This window comes from Perognathus longimembris, chromosome 1 (assembly GCF_023159225.1).
Source record: "Perognathus longimembris pacificus isolate PPM17 chromosome 1, ASM2315922v1, whole genome shotgun sequence".
NCBI lineage: Eukaryota > Metazoa > Chordata > Mammalia > Rodentia > Heteromyidae > Perognathus > Perognathus longimembris.
This window is the reverse complement of record NC_063161.1, coordinates 161,151,468-161,167,181: the sequence shown is the minus strand read 5'-3', so window position 1 is coordinate 161,167,181 and position 15,714 is coordinate 161,151,468. Positions and strand designations below refer to the sequence as shown.

The 15,714-nt window shown below is 64.4% G+C and overlaps 1 protein-coding gene, 1 long non-coding RNA gene and 2 other non-coding genes across 4 annotated transcripts; 1 reads left to right on the top strand and 3 right to left on the bottom strand.

Annotated features, from left to right (window-relative positions):
• Window positions 1-1,626: 1,626 nt before the first annotated feature.
• Dipk1b (divergent protein kinase domain 1B) lies at window positions 1,627-7,636 on the top strand. The gene is made up of 5 exons (XM_048345819.1): window positions 1,627-1,857; window positions 5,125-5,247; window positions 6,089-6,196; window positions 6,281-6,442; window positions 6,716-7,636. The coding sequence occupies exons 1-5, from the start codon at window positions 1,795-1,797 to the stop codon at window positions 7,526-7,528; spliced, it is 1,269 nt and encodes a 422-aa protein (XP_048201776.1). The 5' UTR covers window positions 1,627-1,794; the 3' UTR covers window positions 7,529-7,636.
• A 1,029-nt stretch (window positions 7,637-8,665) lies between these two features.
• Window positions 8,666-10,970, bottom strand: LOC125351139. Its single transcript, XR_007210913.1, has 4 exons — window positions 10,834-10,970; window positions 10,298-10,356; window positions 9,520-9,595; window positions 8,666-8,928 (listed from the first exon to the last, which is right to left on the bottom strand). It is a non-coding gene; the product is annotated as an uncharacterized LOC125351139 (long non-coding RNA).
• On the bottom strand, window positions 9,335-9,472 carry LOC125341596. The gene has a single exon (XR_007209020.1). It is a non-coding gene; the product is annotated as a small nucleolar RNA SNORA43 (small nucleolar RNA).
• On the bottom strand, window positions 10,126-10,257 carry LOC125341643. The gene has a single exon (XR_007209032.1). It is a non-coding gene; the product is annotated as a small nucleolar RNA SNORA17 (small nucleolar RNA).
• Window positions 10,971-15,714: the final 4,744 nt, after the last annotated feature.

Here is a 15,714-nt window from a genome sequence, read left to right as displayed (position 1 = left end):
AGAGCTCAGGGACAGGGCCCAGGCTCGGAGTTCAAGCCCCACGACTGACAAAAACAAAAACACACTTAGAACCTCTTCTCCCGCTTGTGGGTGCCTCTCATTGTGAGATCCTTAAACTGAATTTGTCTTCAACCACACTTGCAAAGAGAAGGTGTCCATTCCTGTCCTCACGAGGGGGCCGGAGGGTGTCGCTGTGGGTGCTGCCCAACACTGTCTGGGATGGCTAGAAAAGGTGTGTGTGTGTGTGTGTGTGTGTGCGCGCGCGCGTGTGCACGCCAGTCCTGGAGCTCCCACCGGGCCTGGGCCCTGCCCCTGAGCTTTCTTTGCGGAAGGGCAGGGGCTCTATCTCTTCTGGCTTCTTGGTGGTTAATTGGAGAGACGAGTCTCATGGACTTTCCTGCCCAGGCTGGTTTTGAACGCCCGTCTCAGCCTCCTGAGTAGCTGGGATGATGGGCGTGAGCCAATGGCACCAGGCCTACATACGGCCTATTTTTTTTCTGAGCACATATTAGTTGTATAAAGGTGAGTTTCGTGATGACATCCAGTGTGCCGCGAACAAACCCACATGTTCAGCAGTCTCCATCTCTTCCCTCACCCCTTTTTTGTTTTTCCAGTCCTGGGGCTTGAACTCAGGACCTGTCTATTGTCCCTGGCTTCTTTTTGCTCAAGGCTAGCACTCTGCCACTTGAGCCACAGCGCCACTTCTGGCCGTTTTCTATCTAGGTGGTGCTGGGGAATCGAACCCAGGGCTTCATGTATAGGAGGCAAGCACTCTTGCCATTAGGCCATATTCCCAGCGCCCCCTTTTTTTTTGATGCCAGTTCTGGGACTTGAATTCAAGGCCTCACACACTCAGGGCTGTTGTGTTGTTTTTAGTCAGGGTTGGTGCTCTACTACTTGAGCCGCGGCTTCACCTTTGCCTCTTGGCTGAGATGAAGGTCTCGGATTTGTACGCCGGGCTGGGCTCACACCGCGGTTTCTCCTCGGGGCTGGGGTGGCGGGTTCCCGGCCTGAGCCGCGGCGGCGGCCCCGCCCCACTTCTTCCAGCCGCGGTGGCACTGGCTCACTGTGGTGGTGGCCTATCAAGTCCCTCCCTCCCTCGGCCCTCCCTCCCCCCCCCCCCGCGGCTGCCCTCCTCCCGCGGCCGGCGGCCCTCCTGCCCCGGATCCCCCCCCCCCCCGCGCATATTAGTGCCAACGCGGCATGGCACCCCCGTGCCCTCGCCGCTGGCCCTCGGTCACCCGCACACACGGGTGCGGGAGTGCATGTGTCCGCCGGCTGGGGAGGCCGCCGGGGAGGCGCCCGCTCACGCCGCCGCCCAGGGCCTCACCGCCCGCCCGCACCGTCCTCCAGGGCTGGCTCCCCTGACCCCCCCCGACGGAGAGCGAGGGTCCGGGGAAGGAGGGGGCGCCCGCCCGGGGCCAGGCCGCGGGGGGCCCGGGCTGCGTGCGCGCGGCTGGAGGAGGCGGCCGGGCCCGGGCGGCGGCGGGCGGCCGCGGGGGCGGAGAGGCTCGGCGTCCCGGGGCGGGGCGGGGCGAGGCGGGGCCGCGCGAGCCCCCGAGGGGCGTGGCCGCAAGCCCCGCCCCGCGCCCCCGCGCGCGCGCCCCCGCCGCCCCCCCCCCCCCCGCACGCCGCCGTCGGCCGTCAGAAAGGCGCGCGCTCTCGCGTCTCTCGCGGGCCGGGGGCGCGCGGCCCGCATGGCGAGCTAGCGGCGGCGGTTGCGGGCCCGGCCGGGCCAGGGCTGAGGCCGAGCGCGCCGCGGGGCCCGCGCACCCCGGCCGGCCGGCGCCCACCATGCGGCGGCTGCGGCGCCTGGCGCCCCTGGTGCTCCTCTGCCCCTTCTCCCAGGGCCTGCAGGTAGGCGGGGTGCGCGGGCCCCGCGCCGGGGCGGCGGTGGGCGCCGGCGGGGCCGCGCGCGGGCGCCCGGGGCGGCGGGCGGCGGAGGCCGGGCAGGGGAGGGCGCGGCGCCGCCGGGCTCCCGAGGCCGGGCCCGCACCCAGCCCTCCCTCGCCCCTCCGCCGACACCGCGGGGCGTGCTTCCCGCGCCGGCGAGCCGGGGCTCCCGGGAGCCCGCGACCGGCCCGCCCGGGCCCGAGACCCCGGCCGGCGGGACGGCGGGACGCGGGCGCCGCCTGCCCCCCGCTGACCTTGGAACGGTCGCCACCGCGCCTCCCAGGGACGGGCTCCAGCCTGCGGAGGTTCCGCGCGCCCGGGGCCCCTCCCCTCCCCTCCCCTCCTGCCCACCCGCGTCTCCGGGCCCGCACCCCCTCCCCGCGCCAGCCTGTGCACCCCCCACGTCCCCCCCACGCCAGCCTGTGCACCGCGCACCCCCTCCCCGCGCCAGCTGTGCACCCCGCACCCCCTGCACCAGCCTGTGCACCCCGCACGTCCCCCCCGCGCCTGCCTGTGCACCGCGCACCCCCTCCCCGCGCCAGCTGTGCACCCCGCACCCCCCGCACCAGCCTGTGCACCCCGCACGCCCCCCCCCCGACGCCAGCCTGTGCGCCCCGCGGTTCCCCCCCCAGCCTGTGCACCCCGTACCTCCCCTCCTGCGCCAGCCTGTACACCCTGCACCTCCCTCCCGCCCCGCCAGCCTGTCACCTCGCGCCCCCACTCCCGCACCAGCTTGTGCACCCCGCGTCCCCCCCCCCCCGCCAGCCTGTCACCCCGCGCCCCCCTCCCATCCCCCCGGCCGTCCAGTCTTGGCTCAGGGCTGGAGGTGCCTGTGGGGTCTTGCTAGGCCGAGCCTGCCCTAATCCCTTCCCTCCCCCTCTGGGGCGAGGGTGGGGAATGGAAACGGTTGCCGGGACCCCGGGTCCAGACGCCTTGCTGGCTCATCCACGAGCTAGGCGACCCCGCCCAGCCCCCCCCCTCAGGCCTCCAGCCCTGGCCCATCAGCGGGGAGGTTTGCGCAGTTCCCGCGTGGCTGGCCGAGCCTGCTGGTGAGCTGTGCCCTCTGCCTCCATTTCTCCACTTGGCACACAGCCTCCTGGGCTGGGGGCAGGGGTCCCTGGCCCCAGGGGTTGCTGTGATGTTAGTGTCCCTAGAATGACCCTCCCCACCAGAGCTGGACCTTCCTGCTCTTGAAAGCCCGTGGGACTACACCCCAGCCTCCCAGGCTGCCCCCAGGACCCTATGTGGGCCGCAAGGTCCTGCCGAGGCCCGGGGATACCCCGGGGAAAGCTGGTCAGGTGGGGGTGGCCGGGGCCCAGAAGGGCTTGGCTTGGGGGCAGGGACGGAATCTGCCTGGCAGCAGGTCCCCAGTTCTGGGCCACAGTGTCCAGCCTAGTCTAGCTCCTGCCCTCTTCCTGGGGCTAAGCCCACGGAGAGACGCCCTGGTCAGGGTAGGCCCCCACTCCCCATCCCACCCCCACTCTTCCTCAGCTCCCGTGTCAAGGGGCCCCCCGGGAACAGCTGCCCCACTGGGCTGAGGACTGGCGGAGCCCACCCCCCTGCCCCGAGCACCCCAGGCCCAGGCTGCCGGTCGCTGGCTCCCGAGGCCCCATTCTTGCCCTGCTCCTGCCCACCGCCCCCCCCCCCATGGTAGCTCTTCTGGGAAGCAGGGGAGGCCCCGCTGTCTTGGAAGAGGGCTGGGCCTTGTCTGCAGCCACGAGCCGGTGGCCTCCTTTTCTGCAGCTCTCATCCCAGCTCTGCGTAGACCCAGGCAGCTGGGCACGAGTGCGGCCGGTGCCGCCTGGCCTCCGTGGCCGGCCTCTCTGGCCGCTGGCAGACAGGATGCTACAGGAGGTGCTTGTACTAGCGGTGTGCCTCCGGTGAGGGGGGACCCCCCGTGTCGAGCAACCCCACTGACTGCTGAGGCTTCTTGGCTGGGTCACCTCCAGGCCGGTCGTAACTGCCAGCCAGCTCTGAACACCCCACGATGCCCTTGGCCTCCGTCTCTCCAGTGTGCGTTCCTGAGACAGGACGCTGGCAGATGGCGTAGGCTGGTCTCTAACTCTTGATCGTCACGCGCGTCCTGAGGGCTGGGATTACGCGCAGGCCCCGCCGTGTCTCGCCTCGAGCATTTGGTGCCTTAAGCAACTTGCAGTGTTAGGCAGCTGTCGCCCCTGCCCGCCCATCCACAAGCCTCTGGCCTTCCCAACGTGACACTGTCCTGAGCACTGGCGTCACCCCACCCTGCTCCCCCTCTTCCTGCCCCGGTGGGTTTGGCGTCTCCGGGGACCTCACATGGGTAGATCCCCACAGGAGTTGTCCTCCGGGCTCATTTCTCAGCCTCAAGGTCCATGGCTGTTGGAGCAGGTGCGGGCGTTCCCTCCCTCCCGCCCGCCCGAGGCTGAGTCCTGCTCCCCGCCGTGGGCGGACCCTTGCCGGTCCCGCCTCTGCTCTCACTGCTGTACAAGTCCCTTCCGTGTCACTGCGTGTGCGGAGCGAGGGCCGGGCCCTCCGCATGGGGGGCGGGGGCGGCGTGGCCTGGCTCAGCTGTTCCTGCACTAGAGTACCTGGGTGGCCAATGAGCTCCAGCCTGCAGCCCCGCGGGCGGCCTCCTCAGAGTTAGGGGATGGGGCGGGTGCGAGGCGCGTGCGCGCAGATGTGCGTACAATGTGCCTGAGCTTCTTTGCCTAGTTCTAGAGCTTTACTGCTGGAGTCGCAGCTCCACGTCTAGCCTTTTGGTGACTCGTTGGAGATGAGTCTCATGGACTTTCCTTCCTGCTGGGCTGGCTCTGCACTGTGGTCCTCGGGTCTCAGCCTCCCGCATCGCCAGGATTACAGGCATGAGCCACTGGCACGACACCTTTTAAAACGTTTACCTGGGGCTGGGAGCGTGGCTTAGCGGCAGTGCTCGCCTAGCACACATGAGGCCCCGGGTTCCATTCCTCAGCACCACAGACACAGGAAAAAAAAAAGCCAGAAGCGGCGCTGTGGCTCAGGTGGCAGAGTGCTAGCCTTGAGCAAAAAGAAGCCAGGGACAGTGCTCAGGCCCTGAGCCCAAGCACCTGGACTGGCAAAAAAATAAAATAAAAATTACCTGTTCACAAGAATCTGCCTGCAGACGCCCCCGTGTGTGCCTGACAGGGTCAGGGTGCCGGGGGTGGCCGGCGAGTGGGGGCTGAGCTGGGCACCAAAGGATGTGGGACCCACCGGGCCTGGTCTTGCCCCCCGCAGGGCCGCCGGGTCAGGTACGTCCTGTTGGTGTGGCTGGGCATCTTGGCGGGCAGCTGGATGGTCTACGTGCACTACTCGTCCTACTCGGAGCTGTGCCGCGGCCACGTCTGCCAGGTGGTCATCGTAAGTCTGCCTGGGAGGGGCGGGTGGGGGCGGGGACCTGCCTGCCCAGACTGCAGAGGGCTGAGACGGCTCCGCCTCAGACGCCCGGCGGTCCCCGTGAGCCTGCGCGTGTGGCGGGAGACCTTCCCCCTGGCACCCACCCCGTTCCAGCCTGTGGATGGGGGGCCGAGGAGCCGCCTGCCCCTGCTTCTGCGCACTTGCCACCCTATCTGCAGCAAGGACGGGCCCGGTTCCCTGGACAGTGGGGCCCCGGCCTGGGTGGCTGCGCTGGCTTCCTTCCCCATGATGCCCTGCGGTTAGTGGGGCTCAGGCTGTCCGGCACCAGTCTGAGGAAGGACCTGGCCCCGAGGCGGGTCTCGTGTGGGGAGCCCAGGGCCTCGGGTGGTGGGGTGTTCAGCCCTCCCCTCCTCTTCTGCAGGCCGGGCTCCATAGCCACAGCGATGTGCCCTCGGGAGCCCGAGGTGACCAGGGCCCCTCCTGGCCATGCTTTCTCAGGCAGGTCCCCGCCCGGTCTCGGTCACCGCGCCGGCGCTGGGGCAGGCCAGGCTGTTCCCAGCCAGGCGCACTTACAGGAAGCCCGTTGGGCGGCAAGGCCCTGGGTCTCCGCTTCCAAAGCCAGGCAGCCCTGCAGTGCTCCCTCAGGGACGGTGGGCCAGCGGTGTCACTGGCAACAGCCAGGCCCACTCTAGCTCCTGAGAAGTGGGCACAGTGGGTGTGGGGCAGACTGGCAAGGCGATGAGCCTAAGCACCCATCCTCTCAAGCATCCGCCGACGGCAGCTTAGCTCTGCCCTCGGTCCCCCCTCGCCCGGGAGCGACCACACCGGGCACCTGTCTTTCCAGTGCGACCAGTACCACAAGGGCATCATCTCAGGCTCCATCTGCCGGGACCTGTGCGAGCTCAACAAGGTGGAGTGGAGAACCTGCTTGTCTTCGGCCCCGGGCCAGCAGGTGCGTGGCGGGGCGGGGCGGGGCGGGGCCGCCGCTGCAGGGCAGGGGTTCACAGGGAGCATCCTCCGGTCTGGTCTTGTCCAGGTGTACAGTGGACTTTGGCAAGACAAGGAGGTGACCATCAAGTGTGGCATTGAGGAGTCCTTGACCTCCGAGGCCCCCCGGCGAGAGCTGGTGCTGTTTGACAAGCCCACCCGCGGCACTTCCATCAAGGAGTTTCGAGAGATGACCCTGGGCTTCCTCAAGGTCAGCGTGTGGATTTGGTTGGTGGTTGGGCTATGTCCAGGCCAAGAGGACCTGTGGCAGATCCCCACCCCCCACCGGGGTGGCCTCTGTCTCTGTTCTAGTGCCCTTGTGAGACGGGGGGGGGGGGGGGGGGAGGGGGGTGGTGGTGGTGGTCGGTGCCGGGAAAGCCGCAAGGCCCTCTGGGCAGCGCTGCCTGCTGGCACCCCGACGGAGGGTGTGAGGGTGCGCCCGGCAGCTCTCAACACCTGCCTTCCTTTGGGTTCCGGATGCCAGGCGAACCTGGGAGACCTGCCCTCCCTCCCGGCGCTCGTGGGCCAGGTCCTCCTCTTGGCCGACTTCAACAAGGACAGCAGGGTGTCCCTGGCCGAGGCCAAGTCCGTGTGGGCTCTGCTGCAGCGGAACGAGTTCCTGTTGCTGCTCTCCCTGCAGGAGAAGGAGCACGCCTCGCAGATGCTGGGCTACTGTGGGGACCTCTACCTCACGGAGGGCGTCCCCCACGGCTCCTGGCACCGGGCCACGCTGCCGCCCGCCCTGCGCGCGCTGCTGCCCTCTGCCCTGCACAGAGCCGTCCAGCAGTGGTTCAGCCCCGCCTGGCCCTGGCGTGCCAAGATCGCCATCGGCCTGCTAGAATTCGTGGAGGAGCTCTTCCACGGCGCCTACGGCTCCTTCTACATGTGCGAGACCACGCTGGCCAACGTGGCCTACACGGCCTCCTACGACTTCAAGATGGCGGACCTGCAGCAGGTGGCGCCCGAGGCCACGGTGCGCCGCTTCCTGCAGGGCCGCCGCTGCGAGCAGAGCGCGGACTGCACCTACGGGCGCGACTGCCGGGCCCCCTGCGACAGGCTCATGCGGCAGTGCAAGGGGGACCTGATCCAGCCCAACCTGGCCAAGGTGTGCGAGCTGCTGCGGGACTACCTGCTGCCCGGCGCGCCCGCCGACCTCAGCGAGGAGCTGGGCAAGCAGCTGCGCACCTGCACCACGCTGAGCGGGCTGGCCAGCCAGGTGGAGGCCCACCACTCGCTGGTGCTCAGCCACCTCAAGACGCTGCTCTGGAAGAGGATCTCCAACACCAAGTACTCTTGACGCCGGGGGGGGGGGGGCCCCACCGCACTCCCCCCAGTCCCATGCCGGGGCCCCGCAAGACCAGCCCGGCTCCGGTTAGGAGGGGACCTCCCCTAGAACTCATGTAAATAAACGGCTTTTATGCGATGCCTGGTATGTGGAGCGCTGGGCCCCCCACATCTGTGGGCCAAGCACTAACGAAGAAGGCAGCGTGCCGCAGTGCACAGCACCAGAGAGCCAACTGAGAGACGGTATGTCAGCCAGGGGCTCCAGAAAGGGGAGGCATTAAGAGAAGGGGACAAGCTGGGCCCTGGTGGCTCGCAGAGCTCTAACACTAGCTGTCCAGGAGACCCAATATCCGAGGGTCGTGGCTCTGGAAGTGGTAGAGGGCTGGCCTTGAGCAAGGAGCTCAGGGACAGGCTCCAGAACCAGAGAGAAAAATCCGACCAGGGCCCACATGGCCATCTTTTGTTTTTGTTGCCAGTCCTGGGCCTTGAACTCAGGGCCTGAGCACTGTTCCAGGCTTCTTTTTGCTCAAAGCTACTCTGCCACTTGAGCCACTTCTGGCTTTTTTCTATATATGTGGCGTGGAGGAATCGAACCCGGGACTTCATGTATATGAAGTGAGCACTCTACCACGAGGCCATATTCTCAGCCCGTGGCCATCTTTTGTAAACACATAAACATCACCGTAGGGAACAGCCAAAGACAGCCTACTTTGTACCCAGGGGGGCTCAGGAAGGCTGCTTCCTTGCAGGGGCCCCAGTCAACCACCCAGGCCCAAGCAAATGGTGGATTATCCCTGTGGTGACCCCAGCTACCCAGGCAGAAGTAGAAGACTGCTGTTCAAACCCAGCAAGGGCAACTAGGATGATCAAAGAGTTCAGGTTCTGGTAGCAAAGACTAACATGTCCTTTATACACCAGCACACAAACACATGTGCATCAAGTAAGCCTTTTTAATCCGCTTTTTCTTGAGTCAGTCACAGGGCCTCAACTCTGGGTCTGGGAACTGTCCCTGAGCTCTTCAGGTGAAGACCAGCGCTCTACCACTTGAGCCACAGCACTGCTTCCGGTTTTCTGGTGGTTCATTGGAGATAGGAGTCTCATGGACTATCCTGCCCTGGCTGGCTTTGAACCCTGATCCTCAGATCTCAGCCTCCCGAGTAAGCTAGATTACAGGTGTGAGACACTGGCACCCAGCTCAATACACTTTCAAATCAGTTTGCTCAAGCATTTGTCTTAACCATCTACATTTTGCCTTAGGCAATGAAACCAAGCACGTGTGCAGTTCACAACAAGGAACAGCCCAGCGCCCCAGCCCCCACCCCCCATGCAGGCAGCATCGAGGCACTTCACACCCAGCAGTGGGAACTGGCTGCACCAGTGAGAACCAGCTGCAGGGCGACCCAGCATCCAGATCTGGAAAGTGAGAACAGATAAGAGTTGGTCACCTGTGCTCAGGCCTGTAACCCTAACTATCCAGGAGGCTGAGACCTGAAAGCCAAGCCCAGGCGACAAGTGTACAACCAGCAAAATGCTGGCCTGGGAGAAAGCACTAGCCGTGAACAAGAGAGCCAAGCATGGACCAGACCAGGGCTTTTCTGGAACCACAGAATCACTCTTGAGGTGATCTAGGGAGTCAAGTTACAGACCCAGGGCAAGGCTTGGCACTGAGCACTCCTTTGAACACCCTGCTCTGTATATCAAAGGCCCTTCCCCTGCCCTCCCCTCACGGCGGATTTATGTCTCCCCTAACCATACAGGCGAAGACCAGAGGTCTTGTCTGGGGCTACCGCTACACCCCCACACCTCCATTCTGGCTATGAAATGTCAGGCTATAAACCATTCTTAGTGCTCACTGGCTTCTGAACACTGAGCGTAGAAATAGCCGCTTGCTCTTTGCCCCGACGTCACAGGTGCAGCAAGGTAGCTGTGCCTGGGGTGCTGGCATGTGCAGGACAGCATCTGCAGGGCAGGAGCTCACACCAACCGCAGCCAGCTTTCTCTCACCTGGACTGGACCAGCCGGTGCCCGTCATTCACTCTGGCCTTGGCTTGGGCTGTACTGGGTGCAATCACCTTTCTCCCTGTAATAGAACAGGACACTCTCACCCACTGGAACCTCTCCTGTGGAGGAGACAGCCGGGAAGCACTACCCACCTCTACAAGGTTTGACCTCTCCGTCTCGTAGCTTCTGTTAGCTGGTTAAAGACCAGGCAGCAGCCAGGAGACACTGGACATTAGGACAATCTGAACAACCCTTCCTGTTTGAGCTGTGGTGGGGAAGAGCCACTGTTCCCGATGCTCACTGGAAGATGACAAAGTCTGCAGTTCACCCTGGCAGCGCTCAGCACTAGTGACTAACTTCCTAGCAGACAGGGACTTGCACTAGCCCCCCCCACCAATCCAGGCTGGTCTCAAACCTGCAACCTTGCCTCCTCGGCCTCTGACCAGCCTGGTCAGGGTGGGGGCAATCACACCTTGTTTCTCAGGGTGCGAACCCCAGCAAGTCAGTGTTTAAGTGAAACTCCTTCCACCCCTTCTGGCATAATGTCCTCGCCCGCACCACCAACCAGGAGGAGCTTCTGGTGGCTGGGACACGGGACACACACAATCAGGTGTCAGGCTACTAATCATTCAGATGTTCACGGGTGGGAACACTGAGCGTAGACATAGCCTCTCTTCTCTCTGCCACCTACTGACACAAATGTGACACAGAGGCCACACCTGCAACGCCTCTAGGGGCAGCGCGTGTTGCGACCTCACCGTCCTTTCAAACGTGGACTTACCGACGGTGTCAGCATCTCCATCTCCTTATCAGATGCCCGGGTCCCAGCTGGCAAGGACTCTGTGGGAGAGGAAAAATACCCACGTCAAAGCGAGTTCACAGTGGAACACTGCGAATAAAGCCCCGGGGTGCTCTAGCTCCCGTCCGGAGTCCCAGCGCGGGCCGCCCGTCCGGGGCAGCCAAGTCTAGGAGACCCAGTCAGCCCGGGAAGAGCCGCACCCGGGGCCGGGTTCGGGGGGGAAGCTGCCCAGCCCGAGAGTTCACAGTGGAACACTGCGAATAAAGCCCCGGGGTGCTCTAGCTCCCGTCCCGAGTCCCAGCGCGGGCCGCCCGTCCGGGGCAGCCAAGTCTAGGAGACCCAGTCAGCCCGGGAAGAGCCGCACCCGGGCCCGGGTTCGGGGGGGGGGGGAAGCTGCCCAGCCCGAGCGCCCGGGGCGGGCGAGGAGCCCAGCCCGGCCCCCTCGCCAGGGCAACGGCGCGGCCACCCCGGGGCTCCATCTCCTCGCTTTGCCCAGGTCGGGAAACGGAGGCACCCACCCAGCCGCTCGGCCGCCGGGCACCGCGCCCCACGGGCCCGGGGGTGTGGTCCGGCCCTGCGCCCCCAGGCCGGGCCTCGCGCACGCGGGGCCGCCGGGCCGCGCCATCGCCGCCGCCCACAGCACGCAGCGCCGGGGCCCGGGGGCCGGCGCGGCCGCAAAGAGGGCGCGCGCGCCGGCAGGGCGCCTTTTATAGCGGGGGCGACGGCGGCCCGCTAGGGACAACTTCCTCCCGGGACGCAGCGGCGCCCCCTAGCGGCCCGGCGCGCCGCGAGCCAGTGCGCGTGCGCACTACCCCTCCGGGAAGCCCGCCCGCCCGGCAGCCCGCCCGCCCGGCCGCCCGCTGCCCGCCCGGGGCCCGAGGCTGGATCTTGCTGGCGGTGGTTCCATGCAAAGTGAGGGCTTTGGCTTTGGCAGACGGTGAGGCGTTTTGGTGCTGATCGCTGGGTATCCGCAGTTCGAGGTCACTGGCACTGTTTGGTTCTTAGCACTAAACGTCTGCATCTGTCTGGTAGGTTTGGCCGGCCCTTGGGGTGGTATTTCAACAGAAACACTGCCTCTTCGTTTGCCTTCTTTCATTTCTGCTCCGCACACAGAATTTCAGTACTCTTCATGGTATGCACTCAGGTTTGCTGCAGAATAAGTACCCTTAGTGTTCATTTCGGCTTGTGTCTTTGCATCCAGAATACTCGGCTCTACTCCAGCCACTTATTTTACTTTATTTTCCTGGTCATGGGGCTTTGACTCAGGGCCTGGGTGCTGTCCTTGAGGTTCTTTGTACTGAAGGCTGATGCTGTACCACTTGAGTCACAGGGCCACTTCTGGATTTTTCTGAGTAGTTATTGGAGATAAGAGTCTCACGGCCCGCGGACTTTCCTGCCCCGGCTGGCTTTGAAACGAGATCCTCAGATCTCAGCCTCCTGAGTAGCTAGGATGACAGGTGTGAGCCACCAGCACCCGACCCGTCCATCATTGCTACTGTGTTATTGAAATCCTCATGGCTGGAATGTCCTCCTCCTGATTTCCTGGGATACTCAGGGGCTCCATAGTTTTCATCAAGTGACTGAGCAGCTTTGAAGCAGGTGCTTTAAGCTGTCTTTGGTTTGGGCTTCCTCAGGGAGAACTTTAATCCAAACCCAGATTTTGGCAAAGGAGGCATTCACTCCATTCTAGGCTTCACGGTTGTTGAGAACTGAACCTGGAGTGCTAAAATGTGGTTAGTCTGGCAGTCTTGGGGCTTGGACTCCGGGCCTGAGCACTGTCCCTGAGCTTCATTCTGCTCAAGGTTACCACTCTACCTCTTTTTTTTTTTTTTTTTTTTTTTTTTTTTTTTTTTTTTGGCCAGTCCCGGGCCTTGGACTCAGGGCCTGAGCACTGTCCCTGGCTTCTTCCCGCTCAAGGCTAGCACTCTGCCACTTGAGCCACAGCGCCGCTTCTGGCCGTTTTCTGTATATGTGGTGCTGAGGAATCGAACCTAGGGCCTCGTGTATCCGAGGCAGGCACCCTTGCCACTAGGCTATATCCCCAGCCCCACCACCACTCTACCTCTTGAGCCACAGCGCCACTTCCAGCCTTTTCTGCTTACGCGCTACTGAGGAATCGAGCCAGGGCTTCACGTGTGCTAGGCAAGCACTCTACTGCTAAGCCACATCCCCAGCCCTCCATCTCCTTCTTGCGCAGTAACATTTGCAGAGGATTTTTGTCCTGTCCGGTTTCCTGATGAGTGTGCTTACTGAATTTGCGGTTCTGTTGTCTCTTGTCAGTTTAACAACCAACCATTCATCAACTCTGCCCTCTTAGCAGCAGCAGCAGCAGCAACAACATCTCTGAGCTTGAAGCACTCCTCTGGTAACTAAGTCTCATCCTCTTCCCAAGGCCCCACGGTGAGGATTCTCAGGACCACCCACCTCCCCAGCCCTCAGAGGGCTGCCTGTTTCCCCTGCGAGATGAGGACTTGACACTTCCTGAGCTGCCGCTGGGGCTGCGGTTGTGATGTGTGTAGACACCGCTTATTGAAAGTGAACTGCACCCCAGCTGCTCTGGGCAGGGTGGACAGGCCCGGCCTTCGTGACGGTGGACAAGGGTGGTGGCATCCCCACTTGTTCAGAAAGCCCACTATCATCCTGTACAGTTCCTTTGTCACACCAAGGGGGAGAGTGTGCCACTCACCCTTGACACGGAGGAATCAAACCAAATGACCACACTCCAGCAGAAACAAGTTTAATATCACATCAATATTCCAGTTGTCTTCACCCCCATCAGGGAATACTTGGCTTTCTGCTGTTCATCGCAATACGCTCTGCACAGACCAAGAACCCACCTGGCACCAACTCGAGGCTGCCGGGTCTCCAATGCCTGGATGCGGCCTCTGGCGGAACGGCCTTTCAGCTGCCATGCCGCTGGGGTGAGGAGCCAGGCCGAGCAGAGGCCTTTCCTCCAGGACCTCTGGAGCCCTGGCACTTGTGGTGGGCAGCACTAAGCCACTGTCCATCCACCCTCGCGGCGGGCTCTGGTGCACCCTGACGGAGGCCGCCATGGCGGGAGAGTAGGGGAGGCTCTCCTATGAACCTTCCCGGGGGAGGTGAAATGCTCCCCACAGGAGAAGTGTTAGAGGGCAGGGCGGCTGGGTGGGCGCCGGGCCTGTCAGGACAAAGGACCCGGGGCAGAGCCCGCGGCACGTGGGGGCACCGAGCCCGCGGCTCTGTGAGCTCGTCAGCTGGTTGTCTGGAGCAGAGTGGAGAGCACACAGAAGCATGGAGGAGTCCCTGAGGGGGCACTGTGCTCAAAGCCAGGCGTCATTCTGACAAAAGGAGAGGGTGGGGGTCAACGACTCTGCGCGTGCGGGGATTAGAGGTCCAGGCAAGGGGACGGGCGCCTGGGCCACACGGCCACTGTCATTGTGACATCGAGGGGCTTGGGGTAAAGATGCAGGGTGTCCTGGGTTTGGCGTCAAGGGAGTCAGAAACCATTCTGACTGTGTCCTGGAAGGGAGGTCCAGAGGGGGGGGGGTTGGCTGGGCCACTCTCGTCGGGTGTGCTCGGCCCCTGGCCAGGCAGCAAGGGAGGCTTCTGCACATGGTCTCCTTAAGTGTTTGGCCCTTGGTCGTCCTGGGAAGAAGGGTGACGCCGGCTCCAGGTTTGATCTCGGTCCTCTGGGGCGAGGTCCATTTCTGGAGCAGGAAGTTGTTCCCCAAAGGATCCAGGGTGTCATCGACATTCGCGTCACCAGGGACCCTCAGGTCTGGCGGGAGAGGGGCCGAGAGCGCGTCAGCAGAACTGCCAGGGCCTGGGCCACACCCGCCACCTGAGAAGCCCCCGCAGACCCGAGCAGGGGCGAGGCAGGACGCGGCCACCCCTGCAGTCCAGTGCCAGGGACACCGAGGGCCTGGGAGCCCTGCCCGGAACCCACCCCGGTGCTCAGGAAAGAACGTGGGGCTCGGGTGGTGCCAGCTCTGCCCGGAGGGGGCGCAGGGAGCCCCTCCTGCCCTCCCTGCGGCCTCGATCAGTACCGGGCGCCGCCGGCTTTCCAGAACGCACAGCAGCTCCCGGGAGCCCCGTCCTACTGAGAACAAGGAGGACCCCACGGGGCACGGGGGGCGGGCCTGGACTCCGCCCCCTGCGCAGCACGCATCCCAGGGGCCTCCGACCCAGGGAGCCCCGAGCGCTCGGCAGGACTCGCCTCCCCTGCGGCCTCTGCGGCCTCCTCCGTCTCCTCTGCCCGTGAGTCTCCTGACAACCGAGTCTACACTGCACTCAACTCCTGCCCACGTGCTGGGTTCTCATTTGCACGCATCAGCCTCCCAGGCCTCCGACTTCCTTTCCGGGAAGAAGGGAGGCCGTGCCGCCGACTCCAGGGGAGGGCGCGGGAAGCCAGCAAAGGCTTGATGACGGGCAGGTGGCGCCAACGCGGATCATCTAGGCAGAGCCTGGGTGGGGTCCTCAGCTCATGACAAAGACGGCAGAGCAATGGGACCACGCGCAGTAGCCTTCGTGGTCCTGGTACAGAGGGTCTGTCTGTCTGTCTCTCTGGCGTGGCTGGTGGTCAGCGCCGGCTCAGGACAGGCGTGGCTGGGCGTGGGCCGCTCGTGCCGCTCCCAGGCCCCGCGTCCTCCTGGCCGCCTGCGGCCACCCTGGCCTCCTCCCTGGCATACAGCTTCTGCTCTCTTCCCAGTGCTCCCTTCTCTCCTGCCTCAGTTTCTCCCTTGGCCCGTGAGGGTGCGACCGTGTGAGAGGCCTTACGGACGGCCCCGGCCTCGTGGGTGAGGTGAGTGGGTGTGCAAGCTTGCACACGCACGGGGAGGGTGCGGTGGGGGGGGGGCGTTGGGAACGCGAGGTCACCTCCCCGCGGCCTTTCACCGGCCCCTCGGTCCGCGCGAACCTCTCCAGGCTTCACGCCTGCCTGCGCCCGCTCTGGGGAGCTGAGCCCGCGCGCCGGGCAGGGAGAGCGGGGGGGCGAGCCGGGCAGGGAGGGCGGGCGGCGGGCCGGGCAGGGAGAGCGGGCGGCGGGCCGGGCAGGGAGAGCGGGCGGCGAGCCGGAGCCCAGCGGGCCGCCGTCCTCCCTCACCTCACCGTCGCCAGCCCTTCCCTTCCCGCACACAAGTCCTTCTCCCTCCAACGTCCGTTCACAGCGCCGTTTGGGGGGCATAGGTCATCCCCTAAAGTGCTATGCAGAGGAGACCTACGCTTCCTGCAGGCCAACTCTGTAACACGCTCAGGAAGGAGGAGTTATTGGAACTGAGCTAGTCATAGTTGAGTTATTTATGGAAAAAGCATTTTTTTTTCACGAGCAATTCCTGCTCTGGCTGAGTATTCTGGGGGTGAGCCGTCGGGAAACATTTTGATGCCCTTTCAAACCAATCGATCACGTAAGCCCTGAACCTACA

Excerpts from the sequence above, each read along its gene's own strand:
- Dipk1b (XM_048345819.1), top strand. The coding sequence starts at position 1,795 with ATGCGGCGGCTGCGGCGCCTGGCGCCCCTGGTGCTCCTCTGCCCCTTC. Across the intron at positions 1,858-5,124 it reads CCTTCTCCCAGGGCCTGCAG|GGCCGCCGGGTCAGGTACGT; the intron begins GTAGGCGGGGTG and ends TGCCCCCCGCAG. Across the intron at positions 6,197-6,280 it reads CTTCGGCCCCGGGCCAGCAG|GTGTACAGTGGACTTTGGCA; the intron begins GTGCGTGGCGGG and ends GGTCTTGTCCAG.